Source organism: Nomascus leucogenys, chromosome X (genome assembly GCF_006542625.1).
Source record: "Nomascus leucogenys isolate Asia chromosome X, Asia_NLE_v1, whole genome shotgun sequence".
NCBI classification, from domain to species: Eukaryota; Metazoa; Chordata; class Mammalia; order Primates; family Hylobatidae; genus Nomascus; species Nomascus leucogenys.
The window spans coordinates 42,855,612-42,875,209 of NC_044406.1; the positions used below are offsets into that span (position 1 = coordinate 42,855,612).

The 19,598-nt window shown below is 50.3% G+C and overlaps 1 protein-coding gene across 4 annotated transcripts; it reads right to left on the reverse strand.

Annotated features, from left to right (window-relative positions):
- Positions 1-4,102: 4,102 nt before the first annotated feature.
- Positions 4,103-14,262, reverse strand: FTSJ1 (FtsJ RNA 2'-O-methyltransferase 1). Of its 4 annotated transcripts, none has more exons than XM_030806946.1 (13): positions 14,033-14,262; positions 12,258-12,402; positions 11,908-11,977; positions 11,719-11,809; positions 11,310-11,388; positions 9,225-9,277; positions 9,086-9,139; positions 8,900-9,002; positions 8,713-8,796; positions 7,921-8,018; positions 7,633-7,830; positions 7,400-7,441; positions 4,103-4,709 (listed from the first exon to the last, which is right to left on the reverse strand). In XM_030806946.1, exons 2-12 carry the CDS (start codon positions 12,376-12,378, stop codon positions 7,409-7,411), a joined length of 984 nt encoding a protein of 327 aa, XP_030662806.1. In that variant the 5' UTR covers positions 12,379-12,402; positions 14,033-14,262; the 3' UTR covers positions 4,103-4,709; positions 7,400-7,408. The 4 variants fall into 4 exon arrangements, 2 of the variants coding, with proteins under 2 accessions (XP_030662806.1, XP_030662805.1); XM_030806945.1 differs by having other exon boundaries at positions 7,921-8,024; XR_004028706.1 differs by having other exon boundaries at positions 4,143-4,709; positions 7,400-7,830.
- Positions 14,263-19,598: the final 5,336 nt, after the last annotated feature.

Consider the following 19,598-nt stretch of genomic DNA (forward strand, 5'->3'; position numbering starts at 1 on the left):
GGTTGGTTTCTGGTGAGGCTTCTCTTTCTGGCTTGTAGACAGCCACCTTCTTTCTCTGTCCTCATGTAGCTTTTCCTCTGTGTGCCCACAGGGAGAGAGGGAGGGAATTCTGGCGTCTCTTCCCTCTCTAATGAGGACACTGGTTCTATCAGATTAGGACCCTGCCCTTATGGCCTCATTTAACTTTAATTACCCCCATCTCCAAATACAGTCACATTGAGGATTAAAGCTTCAACAAAGGAATTTGCTGAATTCACAATTCAGTTCATAGCAGACAACAAAGGTAGCGCTACCTTGAGCAGTTGAGGGAGGCCCCAGCTCCCTCCTTTTCCTCAGGTGCATTCCTGAGATGTGTTTGTGCAGAAAGGAGAGGAGTAAGGACAGGCATGAGCACAGCCTCTCTTGCAGAAATAGAAATCTTTATTGCTTGCAAAGTACTGCACGTTTTTTGGTTTTGTTTTGTTTTTTGTTTTTTCTTTGAGACAGGGCCTTGCTCTGTTGTCCAGGCTGGAGAGCAGCAGCATGATCTCAGCTCACTGCCGCCTCAATCTCCCAGGCTAAAACGATCCTCCCACCTCAGCCTCCCAAGGTGCTGGGATTACAAGCATGAACCACCATGCCTGGCCAGTACTGCACATTTTCCAAAAGTTATAACTTAAATGTAAAGAGTTATAATTTACATACGATAAAATTCACCCTTTTGGCATACAGTTCTCTGAGTTTTGACAAACAATAACAGTTGAGTAGCCACCACCACAGCAGCCAGAGGGATCCTATTGCAACCCAAGTCAGCCCAGGGCCCTCCTCTGCTCGGAGCCCTGCCATGGCTCTCATCTCTCTCAGAGAAAAAGCCAAAGTCAAAAAAAAAAAAAAAAAAAAAGAAAAAGCCAAAGTCCTCTCTGTGGCCCAGGAGGCCCTCCAGGCCCTCCTTGACCTCACCGCCTGCCACTGGCTCCTTGCTCACTCTGCTCCTGCCCCGCTGGCCTGTTCCTCAAATGTGCCAGGCACCTCAGGGCCATTGCCTCAGGGCCTTTGCCTTTCTTTCTTTTTTTTTGAGACAGAGTCTTGGCCTATCACCCAGGCTGGAGTGCAGTGGCACGAACTCAGCTCACTGCAACCTCCGCCTCCCAGGTTCAAGTGATTCTCCTGCCTCAGCCTTCCAAGTAGCTGGGATTACAGGTATGTGCCACCACGTCTGGCTAATTTTTGTATTTTTAGTAGAGACGGGGTTTCACCATGTTGCCCAGGCTGGTCTCAAACCCCTGACCTCAGGTGATCCACCCACCTTGGCCTCCCAAAGTGTTGAGATTATAGGTGTGAGCCAACACACCTGGCCCTTCGCCTTTCCCTGGATCACTCTTCCTCTAGATACACCCTCCTGGCTCACACTGACGGGGAAGAGCACACTCCCAGGTTTTCACTGACTGCTATAGGGACCTTCCCAGGGTCACACAGCCTGGGGTGTGGATCCTCTTGGAATCACACAGGTGAGGGTGTAGACACTCATGATGTTACTAGATTTTGGAGTAAGAAATCCTGGGGTCATGCTGATTGTGGTGTAGCCACTCCTGGGGTCACACAGAGTAGGGTGTGGCCACTCCTGAAGCATCACAGACTGGGATGTGTTCTCTTAGGGTCATACAGATTGGTGTGTGGGCAACACTGGAGTCACGCAGACTGGAGTGACTTGGATCACCGAGTTTGGGGTGTGGACACTTGGGGTCACACAGTCTGGAAGAAGGACATGGCTGAGGATAAACTGGGAAGTCAGCACCACTGTGGTCAAGTGACTGTGATGTGGACACTCCTGGATTCCCATAGGTTTGGCTGGGGACACTCCTGTGGTTACATGACTTGTGAAGTAGACTCTGCTGGGGTCACACAGACCCAGCTGTGGATATGCTTCATCTGTGTGATTGGGGGGGTGAATGTCCCCTGAGTGACAAAGATTGGGGAAAGGACACCCTTGGGCCCCCAAGACTTGGTGTAGATCCTTCTAGACTCCCACTGACTGAGGGGAGGGGCACTCCTGGAGTCACACAGACTTTGTTGTGGACACTGTTGGTGTCATACCCACTGGAGTATAGACACCTCTCAGGACATGCAGATAGGTGTGGACACTCCTGTGGTCACACAATTTGGTGTGAACATTCCTCTGGTCACACTGACTGGGGAATTGACTCCTGTGTGTTCACAGATACTGGGGTGTGAAGACTCCTATGGTCACAGACAGGGCTGTGCCCTCCCCTGGGTCACCCAGACTGGAATGTGGACCCACCAGTAGTTACTGGCACTGGAGTTTTACACTCCTGTGGTCACAATGACAGGGGAGTCGATAGTCTTCTGGTCGTACAGATGGGGGAGTACACCTGCCTGAGGCCGTCAAGATGGGTACAGACACACTAATAGCCAGAGACTATGGGGTTTGGACAACACTAGGGTCACATACGCTGGGAACTGGACATTACTTGTGTCATAAAAACTTGGGTGGGGACACTCGTGAGGTGGCTGGACTGGGGCAAAACCACTCCCAGGACACCACAGACTGAGCTGTGGACACCCATGGGGTCACCCAGACTACAGTGTGGACTCCTCTGCGGTCACAGTTTGAGGTACACATTTATGGCGCCACTAAGATGGCTATGGAAACTCCAAGCCATTGCCACTGCTGGACTCACAGAATCTGGCGTGAGGACACTCCTGAGGTCTCACAGGCTGTCGTGTGAATGCTGCTGAATTTGCACTAATGGGTGTGGCTACGCCTGTGGTCACACGGCCTTTTGTGTGGACACTTCCGCCATACATTCTTGGACTGTGCATATTCATAGATTGGGGTGTGGGCATTCCTGTGGTTACACTGACTTCGGTGAGAAGACTCCTGGGTTAAGTCACCATGGTGTGGACACTCCTAGACTGACACAAACTGGGGTCTGGACATTCCTGGAGTCACACGGACTGGGGTGTGGCTATTTTCGTGGTCAGAGGCCAGAGTGTAGACATGCCTATGAACACACGCTCCAGAGTTTAAACACCATTTCTGACTGGAGATTGGACAATGGTTGTCCCAGACTTGAGTGTGTATATTCCTGGGGTCACACACAGTAACTGGGGTGAGTCACAGTCAGGTGTGGAAACAGCTGGGGTCACAGACTGGTATGTGGATACTCCTGAGGTCACTGGACTGTGGCGTGGATAGTCCTTGGATCACAGAGTACGTGAATTTCTAAGGACACAGGATTAAGCTGTAGAAAACAGTTCTGTTCGTGTAGCTGGGGAGTTTCTGTCAGCTCCTGTTCATTAAGTTATAGAAATTTAGGACTGCAGTCCAGGTAGACTTTCTGACATTGCTTTTTTTTTGAGACAGCATCTCACTCTGTCATCCAGGCTGGAGTGCAGTGGCGCGACCTCAGCTCACTGTAACCTTCATCTCCCGGGTTCAGGTGATTCTCCTGCCTCAGTCTCCTGAGTAGCTGGGATTACAGGTATGCGCCACCACACCCAGCTAATTTTTGTATTTTTGGTAGAGACGGGGTTTCACTATGTTGGCCACACTGGTCTCAAACTCCTGACCTCAAGTGATCTGCTCGCCTCAGCCTCCCAAAGTGCTGGGATTACAGGTGTGAGCCACCACGCCTGGCCCTGACAGTTCTTTAAGACAGGTTTTTAACCTAAAAAATTTGTTCTGAAGTCCGGGTGCGGTGGTTCACGCATGTAATCCCAGCACTTTGGGAGGCCGAGGTGGGTGGATCACCTGAAGTCAGGAATTCGAGACCAGCCTGGACAAAATGGCGAAACCCCGTCTCTACTAAAAATACAAAAATTAGCTGGGCGTGGTGGCGGGTGCCCATAATCCCAGTTACTTGGGAGGCTGAGGCAGGAGAATCGCTTGAACCTAGGAGGCAGAGGTTGCAGTGAGCCAAGATCACGCCACTGCACTCCAGCCTGGGTGACAGAGCGAAATTCTGTCTCAAAATAAATAAATAAATTTGTTCTGCGGAACCCTTTGGCATCTGGTTAAATCTGTGAACCCCTTCACAGAATATTTTTAAAAGTATATACACACATACACACACACACACAATTACAATGGAAGCCAATTACATTGAATTACAATTATTACTATATATTAAATTGAAACAAAATTGAGATGCAGTAATATATGGGCTTTTTAATTAATACATCAATTTATAGGATCTGCTATCATTCCAAGAGGTGACAAATATGAACAATACTTCAAGATGTCCTTTTTATGTTACATTACGGTTGCTGTAACTGGTTTGTATTGGTGGGAAAATCCCAGGTACTGCTTTTACTGTTGTGATTTGTTGCCAGCATTTATAACTTGGGAGTAAGGCTAAATTTCAGTTTTATTGCTGAAAATAAAGATGTAACATTTTCTTCCATCAAGTTCATGGTTACCCCTGGCTTCTATCCAGGTTAAGAATCCCTGCCTTTAGGGAAAATTCTGGATATAATCGGGACACTCCTGAAGAGGTTTAAAGAGGTAAGACCTCACTCAAGAATTCCCACTGCAGTACAGACAGACTTCTATGGTTTCTTTCCTTGTTGTCTTCAGGGTTGTTGCAGATCCCTCCACAGGGCTTGTTTGTCCAGGCCTCGTTGATGAGATGGTATTTTGAAAACAAGTTCATCAACAAGTTCCGGTTTTCCTGACATTGAGCAGCTTCTGAGTTGTATCAGCTTGCCAGCTAACCAAAAGTCAAGGAAAGTTTTTTTGTTTTGTTTTGTTTTTTTAGAGACAGGGTCTTGTTCTGTCACCCAGGCTGGAGTGCAGTGGAGCTCCATCATAGCTCACAACAACCTTAACCTCCCAAGCTCAAGTGATCCTCCCACCTCAGCCTCCCAAGTAGCTGGGATTACAGGCAGGCATGTGCCACCACACCCAGCTAACTCTGCTGCTAACATTTTTGTGACATTTCCTCCTACTTTTATGGTGAACCATGACATATAGAAAATGCATAAAACCTATATATGTTCAGTTTAATGAATAACTACAAGGTGTTATTTGGTGTAACTGCAGGATGTTCACTGTCATTGTTGTACAGTTCTCCACGGTGAATGTACCACGATTTAATGGGCATATACTACAGATAGTGCTGCTAGCAACACTCTAGGACTCATTTCCTTTTGAGATGGAGTCTCACTCTGTCACCCAGGCTGGAGTGCAGTGGCATGATCTCAGCTCACTGCAACCTCCACCTCCCAGGTTCAAGTGATTCTCCTGCCTCAGCCTCCTGAGTAGCTGGGATTACAGGCGCCCGCCACCATGCCCGGCTAATTTTTGTATTTTTAGTAGAGATGGGGTTTTGCCATGCTGGTCAGGCTGGTCTTGAACTCCTGACCTCAGGTGATCCACCTACCTTGGCCTCCCAAAGTGCTGGGATTACAGGCGTTGAGCCACCGCACCCGGCCTCTAGGACTCATTTCTTAGGAGTGGAACTGGCACACATGCAGCTTTAGTAGGTAATGCCTAAGTTTTCCACAGTGGCTGCACCATTTTACCTTCCCAGTAGCACGTACGAGGCTTTCAATTGCTGCATATCCTTTCAAATACTTAGTGTTGTTGATATTTTGAGTTTTCACTTGCATTTTCCTGATGAGCAGCTTTTCATGGGCTTACTGGCCACTCTCATTTTTTTCCTTATTGATTTACAGGACCCTTTAAATATTAGAAATTGTAAATCTCTTTCACACAATGATTTGCTGTTTCAATTTTTTCTTAAGGTGGCTTCTTGTGGCCAGGTGTGGTGGCTCATGCCTGTAATCCCAGCACTTTGGGAGGCCTGAGGCAGGCAGATTTTGTGAGGTCAGGAGTTTGAGACCAGCCTGGCCAACATGGTGAAACCCCGTCTATACTAAAAATACAAAAATTAGCCGGGTGAGGTGGGAGCACGCGTCTGTAATCCCAGCTACTCGGGAGGCTGAGGCAGGAGAATCTCTTGAACCCGGGAGGCGGAGGTTGGAGTGAGCTGAGATAGTGCCACTGCACTCCACCCAGCCTGGGCGACACAGCGAGACTCTGTTCTCAAAACGAAACAAAAAAGGCCAGATGCGGTGGCTCACACCTGTGATCCCAACACTTTGGGAGGCCGAGGCAGGTGGATCACCTGAGGTCACGAGTTTGAGACCAGTCTGGTCAACATGGCAAAACCCCGTCTCTACTAAAAATACAAAAATTAGCCATGCGTGGTGGCGGGTGCTGTAATCCCAGCTATTCGGGAAGCTGAGGCAGGAGAATCGCTTGAACCTGGTAGATGGAGGTTGCCGTGAGCTGAGATCATGCCACTGCACTCCAGCCTGGGTAACAGAGCAAGACTCTGTCTTAAAAAAAGGTGGCTTTTTGTGATGGCTGACTTAGTCTGAATAACCTGCTATGCCATTGTCAGAAAGGGCCATCCTCTAACATCGTGGTTTTAGAACATTTGGCTATGGATAAACTTTCCTCCCATACCAGGTGCAGTTCCACCTTTGGGACTTGGCTATTTCCTTTACCCAGAATGCTCTTCCCTCAGATAAACACATGGCTTCCCTCCAGCAGTGCCTTCAGGTCTTTGCTCAAACATTACCTCTGAGGAATGTCTGAGGCCTTCTATGACAACTCTTTTAAAAAGTGCAAACTGGCTGGGCGCAGTGGCTCATGCCTGTAATCCCGGTACTTTGGGAGGCCGAGGACGGCAGATCGCTTGAGCCCAGTAGATCGAGACCAGCCTGGGCAACATGGCGAAACTCCATCTCCCCTAAAAATACAAAAATTTGCCGGGCATGGTGGTGCATGCCTGTAGTCCCAGCTACTTGAGAGGCTGAGGTGGGAGGATTTTTTGAGCCCGGGAGATCACACCACTGAACTCCAGCCTGGGCGATAGAGTGAGACCTTGTCTCAAAACAAAAACACCAAAAGATGAAAACTGCCATGCCTAGAATTCCTGATTCTCTTCACCCTGCTTTACTTTTTTTCTATTTTTCATATCCCATATTACTTTTACATATTATATATATTGCAAGATATGTAAATTGAGAAATGCAAGCTATATAGTATATGTGTGTATGTAAACTCTTGCACTTACGGACTGTTTTATTGATTGTTGCCTCTTTTCCAAACTGGAAGTACTGTGAGAGCCAAGATACTTGTTTTGCTCCCTGCTCTATCTCCAAACCTAGAACAACGCCTGGCACACGGTATGTGCTCAATAAATGTTTACCGAATGCCTCAAATGTAAATGCTTAAAGCAGTTCCTGGCATACAACAACAGATGTTTAGAAAAGGGTTTGTTGATTAAAATCTTATCAGTTGACATAAAAATTTCAAAGGTGAAATTTTACTGAGGTTTTTCATAAAGGTTGCCCTTACTCAAACTCTTAGATAACAAGGCAAACTTACCGTAATGGGTTAAGGTGAACAACTCATTTCATTGTCTTCCATCTACCCAAGAAAAAGAAAAGTGATTCACATATTTGGCGAAACTTTTCCATTCATTATGCTTGGTTTTACCAATTTTTTATAGCTATTGGGAGGCAAGAAAGGGAATTTTGGCCCCAGAAACCATGAGATTTGGGTCAGAAAAAGGCACATGGGGAAGGGGTCAATGCAGGCTGAGAGTCACATTTCCAGACCTCAGGGGCCAGCAGGGTATGGCACTGAGGGGCGGCCAGGGGCCGGGGAAACGTGTCCACTCTGCTGATGGGGCAGTCCTGGGGGCGGATCTCCTTGGCCAGCTGCCCCTTCTTCTTCAACGTGCAGGCCTCCTGGTATGGTGGCGAGATGGGGGGCTGTGTGGGTGGAGTGTACTTGTACTCTGAGCCGCCCTCTAGCTGCAGGGACAGAGGGGTAGGGAGATGGTGAGGACCTCGGAACCTAGGACAGCCTTCCTCCCACCCACCTACTGTTTGTTGGGCACTCACGTCCAGTGGGTAACTGCGGTCCGAATCATAGGAGCTCAGGTCCCCACAGGTCACAAAAGGCACAATGATGCGGGTGGGACCATCCAGCTGGTTGAAATCTGGGTCTTAGGAACAGGGGGAGACAACTGAGGACAAGATCAGGATGCCTGGGGCCAGTCATGACGCAGGCAGCGGTATGGCTGCCAAGCCCTCCCAACATATCCACCAGCTACTCTCTTCCCACCCCACCAGAAATCCTTCATTTGGTTCAGATCACCTCCTCGGGGAGGCCCTCCATAATCACCCCTTCTAAAACATCAGTGCCCTGCTCTTTTTCACTGCATTTATGTCCACCTGATGTTGGATTATATGCTGCCTGGATGACGTCTCCCTCACTCAAATGTCATCCCAGGGCCAGGCTCTGTCTCTTCCGGCTAGAGGCTTAAGGGGCAAAAGTTTCACACCGAGGAGGTTTCCACCTGGGGGCGTGACTGAGATCTTCCTAGGAGAGAATGTCCTTAGGCAGGTGGAGTCTCCACTGGGGCAGGGCTCAGGATCCTCCTGGGATGGAATTTTCACTAGGCCCAAGAGTTACCACTAGAGGACTGCCTGGGCTGAAGCTCCTCCTGGGACAAAATACCCATAAAGGGGTGGGATTTCCACCAGAGAATGGGGCTGAGGATCCCCTTGGGAAAAAAATTCCCATGAGGGGACAGAGCCTCCATCAGGGGGTGGGGCTGTGGGCCCTCGTGGGACCTAGATTGCATAAGGTGCGGCACAGTCCCCCAGGGTGGCCCATGCTCCAGCTCTCACCGTAAGAATGGTCCAGCAGGGGTTTGCTCAGGTCCGGGATGAAGCCCTCGGGAGGGTCATAGCCCTGACAGACAGCGAAGGCCTCTGCCGGGGGAAGGTGGAGTGAGGCGTGACTGCCGCTTCCTCCTCGTGCAGGCGGCGTCCCAGAGATCCCCCTCTGCCTGCCTGGCCCCTCCACCCCACTGACCGATGCTGGAGTTCCGGCTGCTCCTGGGCTTGGCACACAGCACGCTGGAGAAGAAGACCTGCAGCTGGCTGTAGAGGAGCGTCACATCCCGGCCTCGGAATATCTGCAGGGTGGGAAGGCAAAGACAGCGGGTGAGGGTGGCCCTCAGCGACCTCTCTCTACTCCACCAGGTTCCTTGAGACTTACCTTGGCCACAAAGCAGCCCCCTGGCTTCAGGACATGTGTAGCAATGTTCAGAGCCTGTGGGCAGGACAGACGGCTGAGGCTGAGGTGGAGACAGCCAGGAGGGGGCCAAAGTGGGTCAGGGGTGGCCAGGGTTACTCACGGCTAGGAGGAGCTGGGCCTGCATATACTCATCAACATCATGGAGGCCGGTTACTGTGGCAAGAGGAACAGCGTTGGGGGGGGTGCCCATCTGGCTCTGTGCATCTTCTTGTACCACACAGATCAGACACCAAATACATTTTCCAGGCTCTTTTACTGCTAAGGTTCCAGATGCAAATTACTATCTGCTCACTGGATGCATATTCTGAGCTCCTAACCCTTAGGAACTCATTTCAATTCTAAAACAACCTCACGCACAAGCATCATTATCATTTCCACCTCCAGCCCAGATTGCTCCTCTGAACTCGATTCACAAATCAGATTCTACATCTCCAATACATCCACAACCAAACTCCTGACCTACCTCCCCAAACCTGCTCCTCCCACCATCCTCCCCATCTCATCTGAGCTTTCTAATTGTTCAGATCCAAAACCTTAGTCACCTCTGATGCTCCCCCTGCATCCTCTCCTCACACCCACATTGAAGCCATTAACACATCTACTTGCAAAATATCTGACTTGATCTTCTCCTCTCCACCACTGCCCTCACCCATTATCACTTGCCTGGACTACTCCACCCCGGAGTCCCTGCTTCTGCCCTTGGCCCTCACACAGCTCATAGCAGCCCAAGCCCGGCACAGTCCTCTTCTCCTCACAACCCTCTCATGGTTTTCTCCAAGCTCTCATCTCGGTGAAAATGCCAACAGCCTCACCATGGCCCATGAGGCCCTATAGGACCTGTCCCCTGTCACCTCTCTGATGTTACCTTTTACCACTCTCCCCCTCACTCTGTTCCAACCACAGTGATCTCCTTGTCATTACTCATACATAGCAAGCACCCTCCTGCCTCAGGACCTTTGCATGGGCTGCAATTTTTCCTGGATTGCTCTTCCTCCAGACATATCCATAGCTTACTCCCCCACCTCCTTTAGTCTCTGCTGTTAAGTCAGTGAGGCCTTCCCCATCCACTTGATTTAAAATTTCAACAGGTACTCCTGCTTTCCTCCTGCTCAATGATTTCCCTATGGTACCCATCCCCCACCCCACCTTTTTTTTTTGAGACGGAGTTTCGCTCTTGTTGCTCAGGCTGGAGTGCAGTGGTGTGATCTCAGCTCACTGCAACCTCTGCCTCCCGGGTTCAAGCGATTCTCCTGTCTTAACCTCCCAAGTAGCTGCGATTACAGGCACATGCCACCACAGCTGGCTAATTTTTGTATTTTTAGTAGAGATGGGGTTTCATCATATTGGTCAGGCTGGTCTCGAACCCCTGACCTCAGGTGATCTGCCTACCTCAGCCTCCCAAAGTGCTGGGATTACAGGCGTGAGCCACTGTGCCGGGCCTCCTCACCCCGTTTTTTTAGAGACAGGGTCTCACTCTGTTGCCCAGGCTGGAGTGCAGTGGTGCGATCAAAGTGTACTGTAACCTCGACCTCTTGGGCTCAAGTGATCCTCCCACCTCAGCCTCCTGAGTAACTGGGACTATGGGCATGCACCACCATGCCCAGCTAATTTTTTAAGACAGGGTCTTGCTATGTTGCAAGGCTGGTCTCAAACTCCTGCCTCAAGTGTTCCTCTCACCTCATCCTCCCAAAGCACTGAGATTACAGGTGGAAGCCACCATGCCTGGCCCCATCCCCTTTTAATGGTACAGAGCTGAATCATTTATTTTCTCTCCCATTTGCTCCCACTAGAACATCAGCTCCATGAGGTTAAAGATTAATGGAATTTTATTCATGAATGTTTTCCCAACACAATAGGTGCTCAGTAAATGTGTGTTGAATGGCTGGCTGGCTGAAAATGAATGAACAGTGCAACGGAATTGGACAGTTGCAGAGAGATGAGAGCAGGGAAAGGTAGACAACAGACATGAAACTCAAAGGGTGGGGTGCAAGTAGGAGGAAGAGAGAGGCAGAGAGAGAGCAGGCAGCAGAGGTAGGGAGAAGTTACCAGATGTGGGAGAAGCTGAGAGCGGAAGGGAGAGGCAGGGAGTAACTGAAGAGGTGAATAAGTCAACCAAGGTGGGAGATACAGAGAAGGACACACACAGGGGCCCCCGCCTGGCCTCCCACTTTCTGTTGCTATTTACCATCAGGAGCCCCGTCACACACCACTAGGTCCGCGGGGCAGCCCTTAAAGTGCTGGATGATCTCCTTGGCAGTGGACAGCTATGGAGAGAGGGAGGATGAGTGGCCCCATGGCCCTCCACTGCTGCCCTTAGATCCCACCTGCCCATGGTCCTGGCCCACAGCCCCTGGGTCAGCCAAATTCCCAGGCTTTGCCTCTCTAAGACTGGGCTCCATCTCTGGGGACCCAGCATCATCATTTTCTGCTGTGTCTGCAATGACGACCTGCTGGCTGTTTCTCCATGGGTACTCTCTCATTCTCTTTCTCTCTCTCTGTTTCTATCACCTCTCTGTTTCTCTTCCACTCTGCATAGACCCCAGGTAAGGGCCTTCACCCAGGATATACCCCAACACCCTCAGCCATGCTCTTACCTGGGTGATGTCCCCCTGGATCTGTACCACACCTGGTAGTGGAGCCATAGCCTGCAGGTCCACAGCCACCACGTGGCCAGACCCTTGGCCCCTGTGGACAATATGGCCCACATCAGCCTAGTTTCACTCCCGGGCCCCTCACACCCAGCCGGCCCTCCTGGGTCTCCCATCTGGGACCCCCACACTTACCCAATCTTCTGGCTCAGCACCTGGCTCCAGCTGCCCGGGGCTGCACACAGGTCAACTGCCCGTGTCACTCCTGGGCATACATAGTGAAACCATCCTGGTCAGCTGCACCCACTTTTCCAACCTGGAGACCCTTGCAAAATTCACCCCTCTCCCCTGGGGAGCACCCACATATCTCCACTGCCCAGGGGCCCAACTCCTCTCCGGTATTCTGCCTATCTTCCTGCCTGTCTTCCTGCCCCAGAGACCCTCTGAGTCAGCCCACCTACCATAGGGAGCTCTGCAGACCCAGGCTACTTGTCTACCTCCTGTGCCCACCTCACCGCCCAGTGACCTGCCCACCAGTCAGGGACCTTGGAAGAGTTGGAATTCCTTATCCAGTTGTAGCAGTTTGAAGGCGCTGCGAGCACGCCAGCCATTCTCCTTGGCCAGCCGGTAGTAGACATCCCGCTTGTCCTTCGACGTCCGTCCCATTTCACACTCCAGTTGCTCAAGGACCTGCCAACAGTCAGCTGATGTATCAGTAACCAGATGAGTGGGCTACCACCTACCTCTGTAGGGCGGAGAGAACCACACAAACTAAACTGGGCTCATCTGACCCACATGACAGCTCACACAGAAGATGGGCTGACTGAAGCCCTGGCACTGACCCCACCGACCTTATAGGGCCCGAAGGACCCTATCACTGAACTCTCAGGCTCCATTGCTTATCACACAGACCCTCCTCGCCCCCATCACTTACCCCACAGTTCCCACAAAAAACCCCATAAACCCAACATTCATCCCATAGATGGCCCACTTGTGAACCTGTCCACTTCCCATCACTGTCACCCACACTCCACACATTAAACCCTGTAACTGTCACTATCAACCCTTCTCTGCCCATGTCATGCCCATTAAAATCTCACTGACTGTATCCCCAGTTGTCCCCATTGCCCCTAGATTCATAATAGTCCCATTAGCCCCCATTAATCCCTTGTTTTCCACCTTTATCCTAATACTACTTCATTGTACCTCCTACTCCCTATATCTCTCTCGTTTCACCCCATTCCCCATTAATCCCTTAGATGATTAGGCCCCCTTTATTACTACATCCTTATGAACCTCTAACAATGCCTGGAGAATCATGGTCTATTAGCTCCCCATTGAGCATTCAATTACTGATTTATCAGCCCCCATTAACTCAGTTTCCTCCAATAGACCCTTCATAGATCACAGCACTAGCCTCCTGCCCTGTAACTCTTTCATTAACAAACACCTTACTCCCTGATGATCACACATCAGTTCCCCATTCTCCTCTCACTGTCCACCTCGCTCTCCATGGATCCATCACTGGATGATCACACTCCAACAGTTTACTATTCACCTACTATGTATCAGCAAAAGTTAACCCCCACAACCCTAGTTTACTATTGCCCTCTCTTTGCTCACTCTGTCCCCTAATTCCTCGACGGTCATGCCACCATAGCCCAACTACTGACTCTGACTACAACACCATCAGCCTCTCATTATCTTTTCTTTCACCAAGGCCCCTTGATCATGACCTCCATCCATCTATTATTCCCCCCACAACCTCACCATCATCCTTGCCATTACTATGCCCCATCACTTTCCATTAACCCGTTGAATATCATACCTCCATCAATACCTGGGGGATCACTTTTCCCATCCACCACTACTTATATTCTAGTTGCTTACTCTGCCATCCCCTCATTAATCAATCAATGAACAACACTTCGACTAAAATATTCTTATTAGCCCCCATTGATTCCCCAGTAACACCCCACCCTCGCGCTCCACCCAACCTTCCATTAAACAGCCTTCTGACCACACTCCCCTTCTCTCCTCATCAATACCTCAAAGATCATAGCTCCATCGGGACCACCGAGTCCCCCTCCAGGCGGCTCCGACCGCTGTGTCCCATGTCCCCACCTCGAACCCACCCCGTCTACTGGTCCCCTTCTGCAGAAAAACCTTGGGTCTAGAACCCATCCGGTGCCAGCCGCCCGAACCATACACAGCTGCGGCGCCCAGGGCGGACCTCCCTCCTTTCCCCGCAGGCGGGACAGTGCAGGCGTGCCTCAATAGCCTCCGCCCGCATCCCTGTCCTCCGCGCCCCAGGGCCCACCTTAGTTTTCGGAGCAGGGTGGTCCGCGAGCAGCCTGTGCCTCGGCGAGAGCGCAAACGGGCGACAAGTCGTAGGGCTTCAGTTTGTGTTCGTAGTCCACCCGAATGCCCAGGGGGCAAGCCTATGGGCTGTCGCAGCGTGGCAAACTCGGCATCGTGGATCGCCCAGGTTCTGGCGGGCCGGGACCTGATGTGAACGTACAACGTGTGTCCCGTCATCTATTGTCGACGTATCCGGGACTCGCGAACTGCGTTTCCCGGCATGCAACGGGCACGGCCAAAGCGGCTGAATCCACGCACTGCGTGGCTGCAGCGACGCGACGCGCAAGCTGCCAGCGATTCTTTGTTCTTTTTATTCCGAGGCCAAGATCGATTTGCTCCCCCGCCCCTCCCTTCTTGGACCGTGCTTGTTATTGAGCCTGTAAACTACATTTCCCAAGATGCCACGCGCACGATAGCGCCCATTCATTTTTCGCGTGCCGGGAAGCGAAATTACCACTCGGGGCATAAACGTGACAGTAAGGAAAATGCGTTCTTGAAGTGCGCGAGCGCGCGGAGGCTGCTCGGCTGCAATTTCAGATCGTACTACAGCTAATGGATGGCGCTGCCTGAGTTTTACCGCCTCAGAACTTCAGTTTCCCTGTCTGGAAAGTGGGGATAATCAATAGTATAGACTTAACAGCATTATTGGGAGGGTTGAATAGGTGTAGCTTAGCCACTCTCTGGCCTTTTGTAATTCTGTGATCTTCAAATATTTTAAATTCCAACCCAGACACAAAAAAAGACTATACATCCTGACCCAGTGGACAAACGGAAAAATAATGAAAACGTTTATCATAGTGTTTACCATGTGCTAGGCTCTAAATGCCCTCAGTGGTGTGCTGGTAAATGGTTAACCACTGGCTGGGGCGGGGGTGGTGGCGGGGAGGGGTGGGGGGAAGGGAGGCTGGTTTCTAGCATTTACCAATTTCCATGGCTTAGGTACAATCTTATTGTTAGATTTCAAGGTACCGACCTGTGGTCACTGAACAGGGAGTTCAAAAGAGATGCAGTAGTGCACTATCATGTATTATTTTTACCATACAGATAAAATGGGGGTAAATGACCTCAAGAGCATAGAGAATAGTGGAATGTGGTAAAATTAGGAAGTTACGAGTTTTGAGTAAGTTTATATCATTTCATTTTTAACCATAGCTCTTTAACTTTAGGAGGCTGAGGTGGAAGGATCGCTTGAGTCCAGGACTCAAGACCAGCCTGGGCAATATGGTGAGATCCCTGTCTCTACAAAAAATAAAAATCGCCGGGCATGGTGGTGTGCGCGAGTAGTTCCAGTTGGGAGGCTGAGGTGGGAGGATTGCATGAGCCTGGGAGGTCAAGGCTGCAGTGAGCCTTGATCGTGCCACTGCACTCCACTGTGGGAGACAGAGTGAGACCCTGTCTCAACAAACAAACAAAACCAGTTGTTAAACCAGCTGTTTAACAACCAGTTTGCAAAATTCCTGAAAATTGAACAGCTCCTCCCAACCTGTACAAGTTGGCTCCAGCATGTCCTTCCCTTTGTTCATTCATTTTAATCCTGACAACATGCATATGAGTATTAGCCAGGGGCGGCGGCATGCACCTTTAGTCCCAGCTACTCCAGAGGCTGAGGTGGGAGGATCTCTGGAGCCCAGGGGTTTGAATCTAGTCTGGACAACATAGCAAGAACCCATGTCTCTTTAAAAAATAAAAGGGCTGGATGCAGTGGCTCACGCCTATAATCCCAGAACTTTGGGAGGGCGAGGTGGGTGGATCACTTGAGGTCAGGAGTTGGAGACCAGCCTGGCCAACATAGTGCAACCCCATCTCTACTAAAAATACAAAAATTAGCTGGGCGTGGTGATGCACACCTCTAGTCCCAGCTACTCAGGAGGCCAAGGTGGGAGGATCACTTGAACCTGGGAGGTGGAGGTTGCAGTGAGCCGACATCGTGCTACTGCACTCCAGCTTGGGCGACAGAGTGAGACCCTGTCTCAGAAAAAAAAAAAAAAAAAGAACAGAATGATTGATTCCTTAGCACACGAGCTTCACCAGGCAGGGATTCCTGCTCTGTCATGTTCACTGCTGCCTCCCAGTGCCTGGAACACGGGTGGTGCACAGTCGATGTTCAATAAATGTTGGTTGAATTCATCCTTTTGTTGCTTCGTTCCTTAATTTTTTCCCCAGTGGTGCATCCTGCATTTCTATGGAGCCCTGGGTGGAGGCGTAGAGACTCTGAGAACTAGGGAAGAAGCCAGAGGTTGTCAGCAGAACTCAAGGGCATTGTGGGACTGTGGGAACATGACTCCCCTGCAGAGGCGAGCGAGTGTGAGAAAGGAAGGGTTCGAGCCACCAGGCCTCCGCTCCACAAGAGAGGAGGGGGTGCCAGGCATTGGGGGCCCATGTTCACCCTGTGGGACGCTTCCCATGTCCTGTTTTCTTGTTGCTCACGAAGAGGATGTTTAACTTTTAGCAAAGAAACTTGCTTCCTCCAGCAGGGCCGGGGGTTTGGGGGACAGGAGCCAGGCTCTGAACTCTCCAGGCTCTTCCCGAAGTAGGGTGTCGGCCTGCAGCTCCCACCCGGCACCCTACTGAGTGTAAAGGTGTCCTTCCCTTGGCCTCCTGGAGGGGTCAAGGAAGGGGGAGCTGCCAGGCCAGCTCTTTCCCGGAGGGGGCATCTTAGCAGTGTGAGGGAAGGAGGGGGGTGGCCCAGGGGCAGGGGACTAGGACTTTGCTGCCCAGGGGCTGCTTTGAGGAAAGGAAGTGACTGGAAAGAGTTACTCCGTGGGGAGCCTGCATGAAAGGACAGATCGGAATCCCATATGCAGCCCAGCAAGTGGGACTTTGCTTTCACAGAGAAGAAATCAATAATTCCTCCCACAAATATGTATTGAGCAATAACTATGTGTAAAGCATTGTCTTAAGTGCTCTGCCTGTGTGAATTAATTCAATTGTCTCAATAACCCAATGAGTTAGGTGTTATTAGGCCCTTGAGGAACCTGAGACTCAGTGAGGTTTAGGAATTTGCTTGTTTAGCCACACAGCTTATAAGTGGCAGAGCTGAGAAAGCTTTTGCTGTTAACTGCTTCACTGTGTCCCTCCCTCCCCTGGATGCTACCGGGCAGTGAGCAGTTTTCATTAAAGGTCTCCTTAGAACTGACGATAACCCGAAGTGACTTTTAACAGATTTCACAGGACTCCCATGTGTCACACAAGGGTCTGCTTTACTGAACCAACAGAAACCTTAAATGACCCTGAGAAGGAGCCCTACTTTGATGAACTAACAAAGTGTTCTTATCCCTGGCACAGCCTCAAGGCCTCGGTCCTGCTTAAAGACATCTGTTCCTTCTAAAGCAGGTTCCTCTACGCAGCCGGATCACACTTTCCCTTTGTTTTCCCGCTGCCATACCGGCTTATGTTGAGCACCTGCTATCTGCCGTGCCCTGAAATTTAGCAGAGCTGTGGGGTTCTCAGAGCTGGATGGAGGTTCATCTCTCCCGTAGAAGAGTTCCTTTGGCAGAAATAAAAGTAATGATAATAATACGACATTAGATAAGTGGCCTTTGTTGAGCACCTGCTGTGTGCCTGGTAGTCCTGTGTTGGTCCATGTTGGAAGGCCAGTAGGGGCAGGCCCTGGGAGGGAAGGGGAGCAATCAGAGCAGGAGGCTGTGGCAGGGAGATGGCGAATAGATGCAGAGGGGAGGGGGGGTTGTCTTTTTTTTTTTTTTTTAATCCAAATAAGGTATGCTAGTTATTCGGACGGGACACTTCAGACTTGAAATATGGATACCTGCATCCCCCCACCCCCCGATCTTTAGCCATCTGGGTCAAAGCCTCTGGTGACAGGTGTCTCTTTCCCTGGCCAGCCGGTAGCACAGATGTGTAATGGCTCTGGGTGGGGGAGGGGTATGAGGGGAGAGAAATCAGAGTAGATAGGAAAGGAGACAGAGGCTGGAGGAGGCTGGGCAGGAGTGTGTGTATGTGTGTGTGCACACGTGTGTGTGAATATGCTGAGTGTATCTCACCTGCCCGTTCTCAGCCACAGCCACGCATATGTGAGCTGTGCCTGCGTCTTCCTATGTAACTTGCCTGGTGCTGTGTTCTGTCTACGGCCGCCTGCCCAACTTGTGCTTTTTTTTTTTTTTTTTTTTTTTTTGCTATGGAGTCTCACTCTGTCGCTTGGGCCAGAGTGCAGTGGCGCGATCTCGGCTCACTGCAACCTCCGCCTTCCAGGTTCAAGCAATTCTCTTGCCTCAGCCTCCCGAGTAGCTGGGATTCCAGGCGCCCGCCACCACGCCCAGCTAATTTTTTTTTTGTATTTTTAGTAGAGACGGGGTTTCGCCACGTTGGCCAGGCTGGTCTTGAACTACTGACCTCATGATTCACCCACCTTGGCCTCCCAAAGCGCTGGGATTACAGGCATAAGCCACTGCACCCGGCCCAACTAATGCTTTTTTTTTTTTTTTTTTTTTTTTTTGGCAACCGTGTGCATCGGTACTGTCTGTCGGCGCAGTTCATCTATATGTTGCGTGTGTGTGTTGCTTGGGTGTTTGTCTCCTTTGTAATGGTTGTGAGTGACAAGTGTGTCAGAGTACTTGTCCCTCCTATATGTGTAGCTATGCGCACGTATCTTTCTTTGTGTGTCTGCTGCTGTATTTGTGTCTCTTCTTAGCAAGTGGCTGCAGGTATGTGTGCCCTCGGGGTGTTTCTTCCGGTGTCATGGTATGAGTACTATCTGGTTCTCTTGTTTCTTCCTTGTGTAGCTTTCAGGGTGGTTTCTGGATTTTTTCTTTGCAACGATAGTAAGCGTACTCTGCATTCCCGTGCTTTGTGTTTGTGTGCAGGTATATGCTTTCCCTGTATGTTTCTTTTCTGACTTGATTTGTGACTAGCTGTGTGTATACACGGCTGTGTGCAGCCATTTGCTGAAATGCAGTTGTGTGTGTGTGTGTGTGAGAGAGAGAGAGAGAGAGAGAAGAGAGAGAGAAAGAAAGAGAAGGAGACTATGGCTTTTCTGTTTGTACAAAAATCGCGTCAGCCTATGAGTGCCTCTCTCTGTGACTGGAGCTGTATGTGGTTACATGTGGTCACAAGTGCACATTCAAGTTCACATACACAGAGAAATCATTTTAGGGCTTGAATCTGGAAGTTTGCCTCCAGGGTCATCTGAACCTGGATCCAGGTTCAGATCCAGGGCCATCTGAACCTGGATCATGTGTGTGTGAAAGACCCAGGACCCATGAACAATGTCATCAGCTGTGTGTAATTGTCTGTGTGCTCTGTGTGTGGCTGTGAATCTGTGTGTGTGATTTGCCTGTTGATTGTCTTTGGCATGGCTGTGGGTCCACGGGCGATGATGTTCAGGAGTCTAGAGTGTCTGGAAATCGGCACAAGCCTACCCCTGTGTTAGTCTGTGCTCTCTGTGAGCGGCTCTGAGCCTGTGGGTATTGATAGCTGTAAGACTATTGTCACTCTGTGTGGCCACATGTGTGACTGTCCCATGAGCCTGTGCTCTTAACGTGCAGTGGTGAGTCTGTGTGTGTTCATGT

Coding starts and splice junctions, on each gene's coding strand:
- FTSJ1 (XM_030806945.1), bottom strand. CDS start 12,378: ATGGGACGGACGTCGAAGGACAAGCGGGATGTCTACTACCGGCTGGCC. Junction 9,278..11,309: donor GTGTGACGGGGCTCCTGATG/GTAAATAGCAAC, acceptor CTCTTGCCACAG/TAACCGGCCTCCATGATGTT. Junction 8,797..8,899: donor CAGCCGGAACTCCAGCATCG/GTCAGTGGGGTG, acceptor TTCCCCCGGCAG/AGGCCTTCGCTGTCTGTCAG.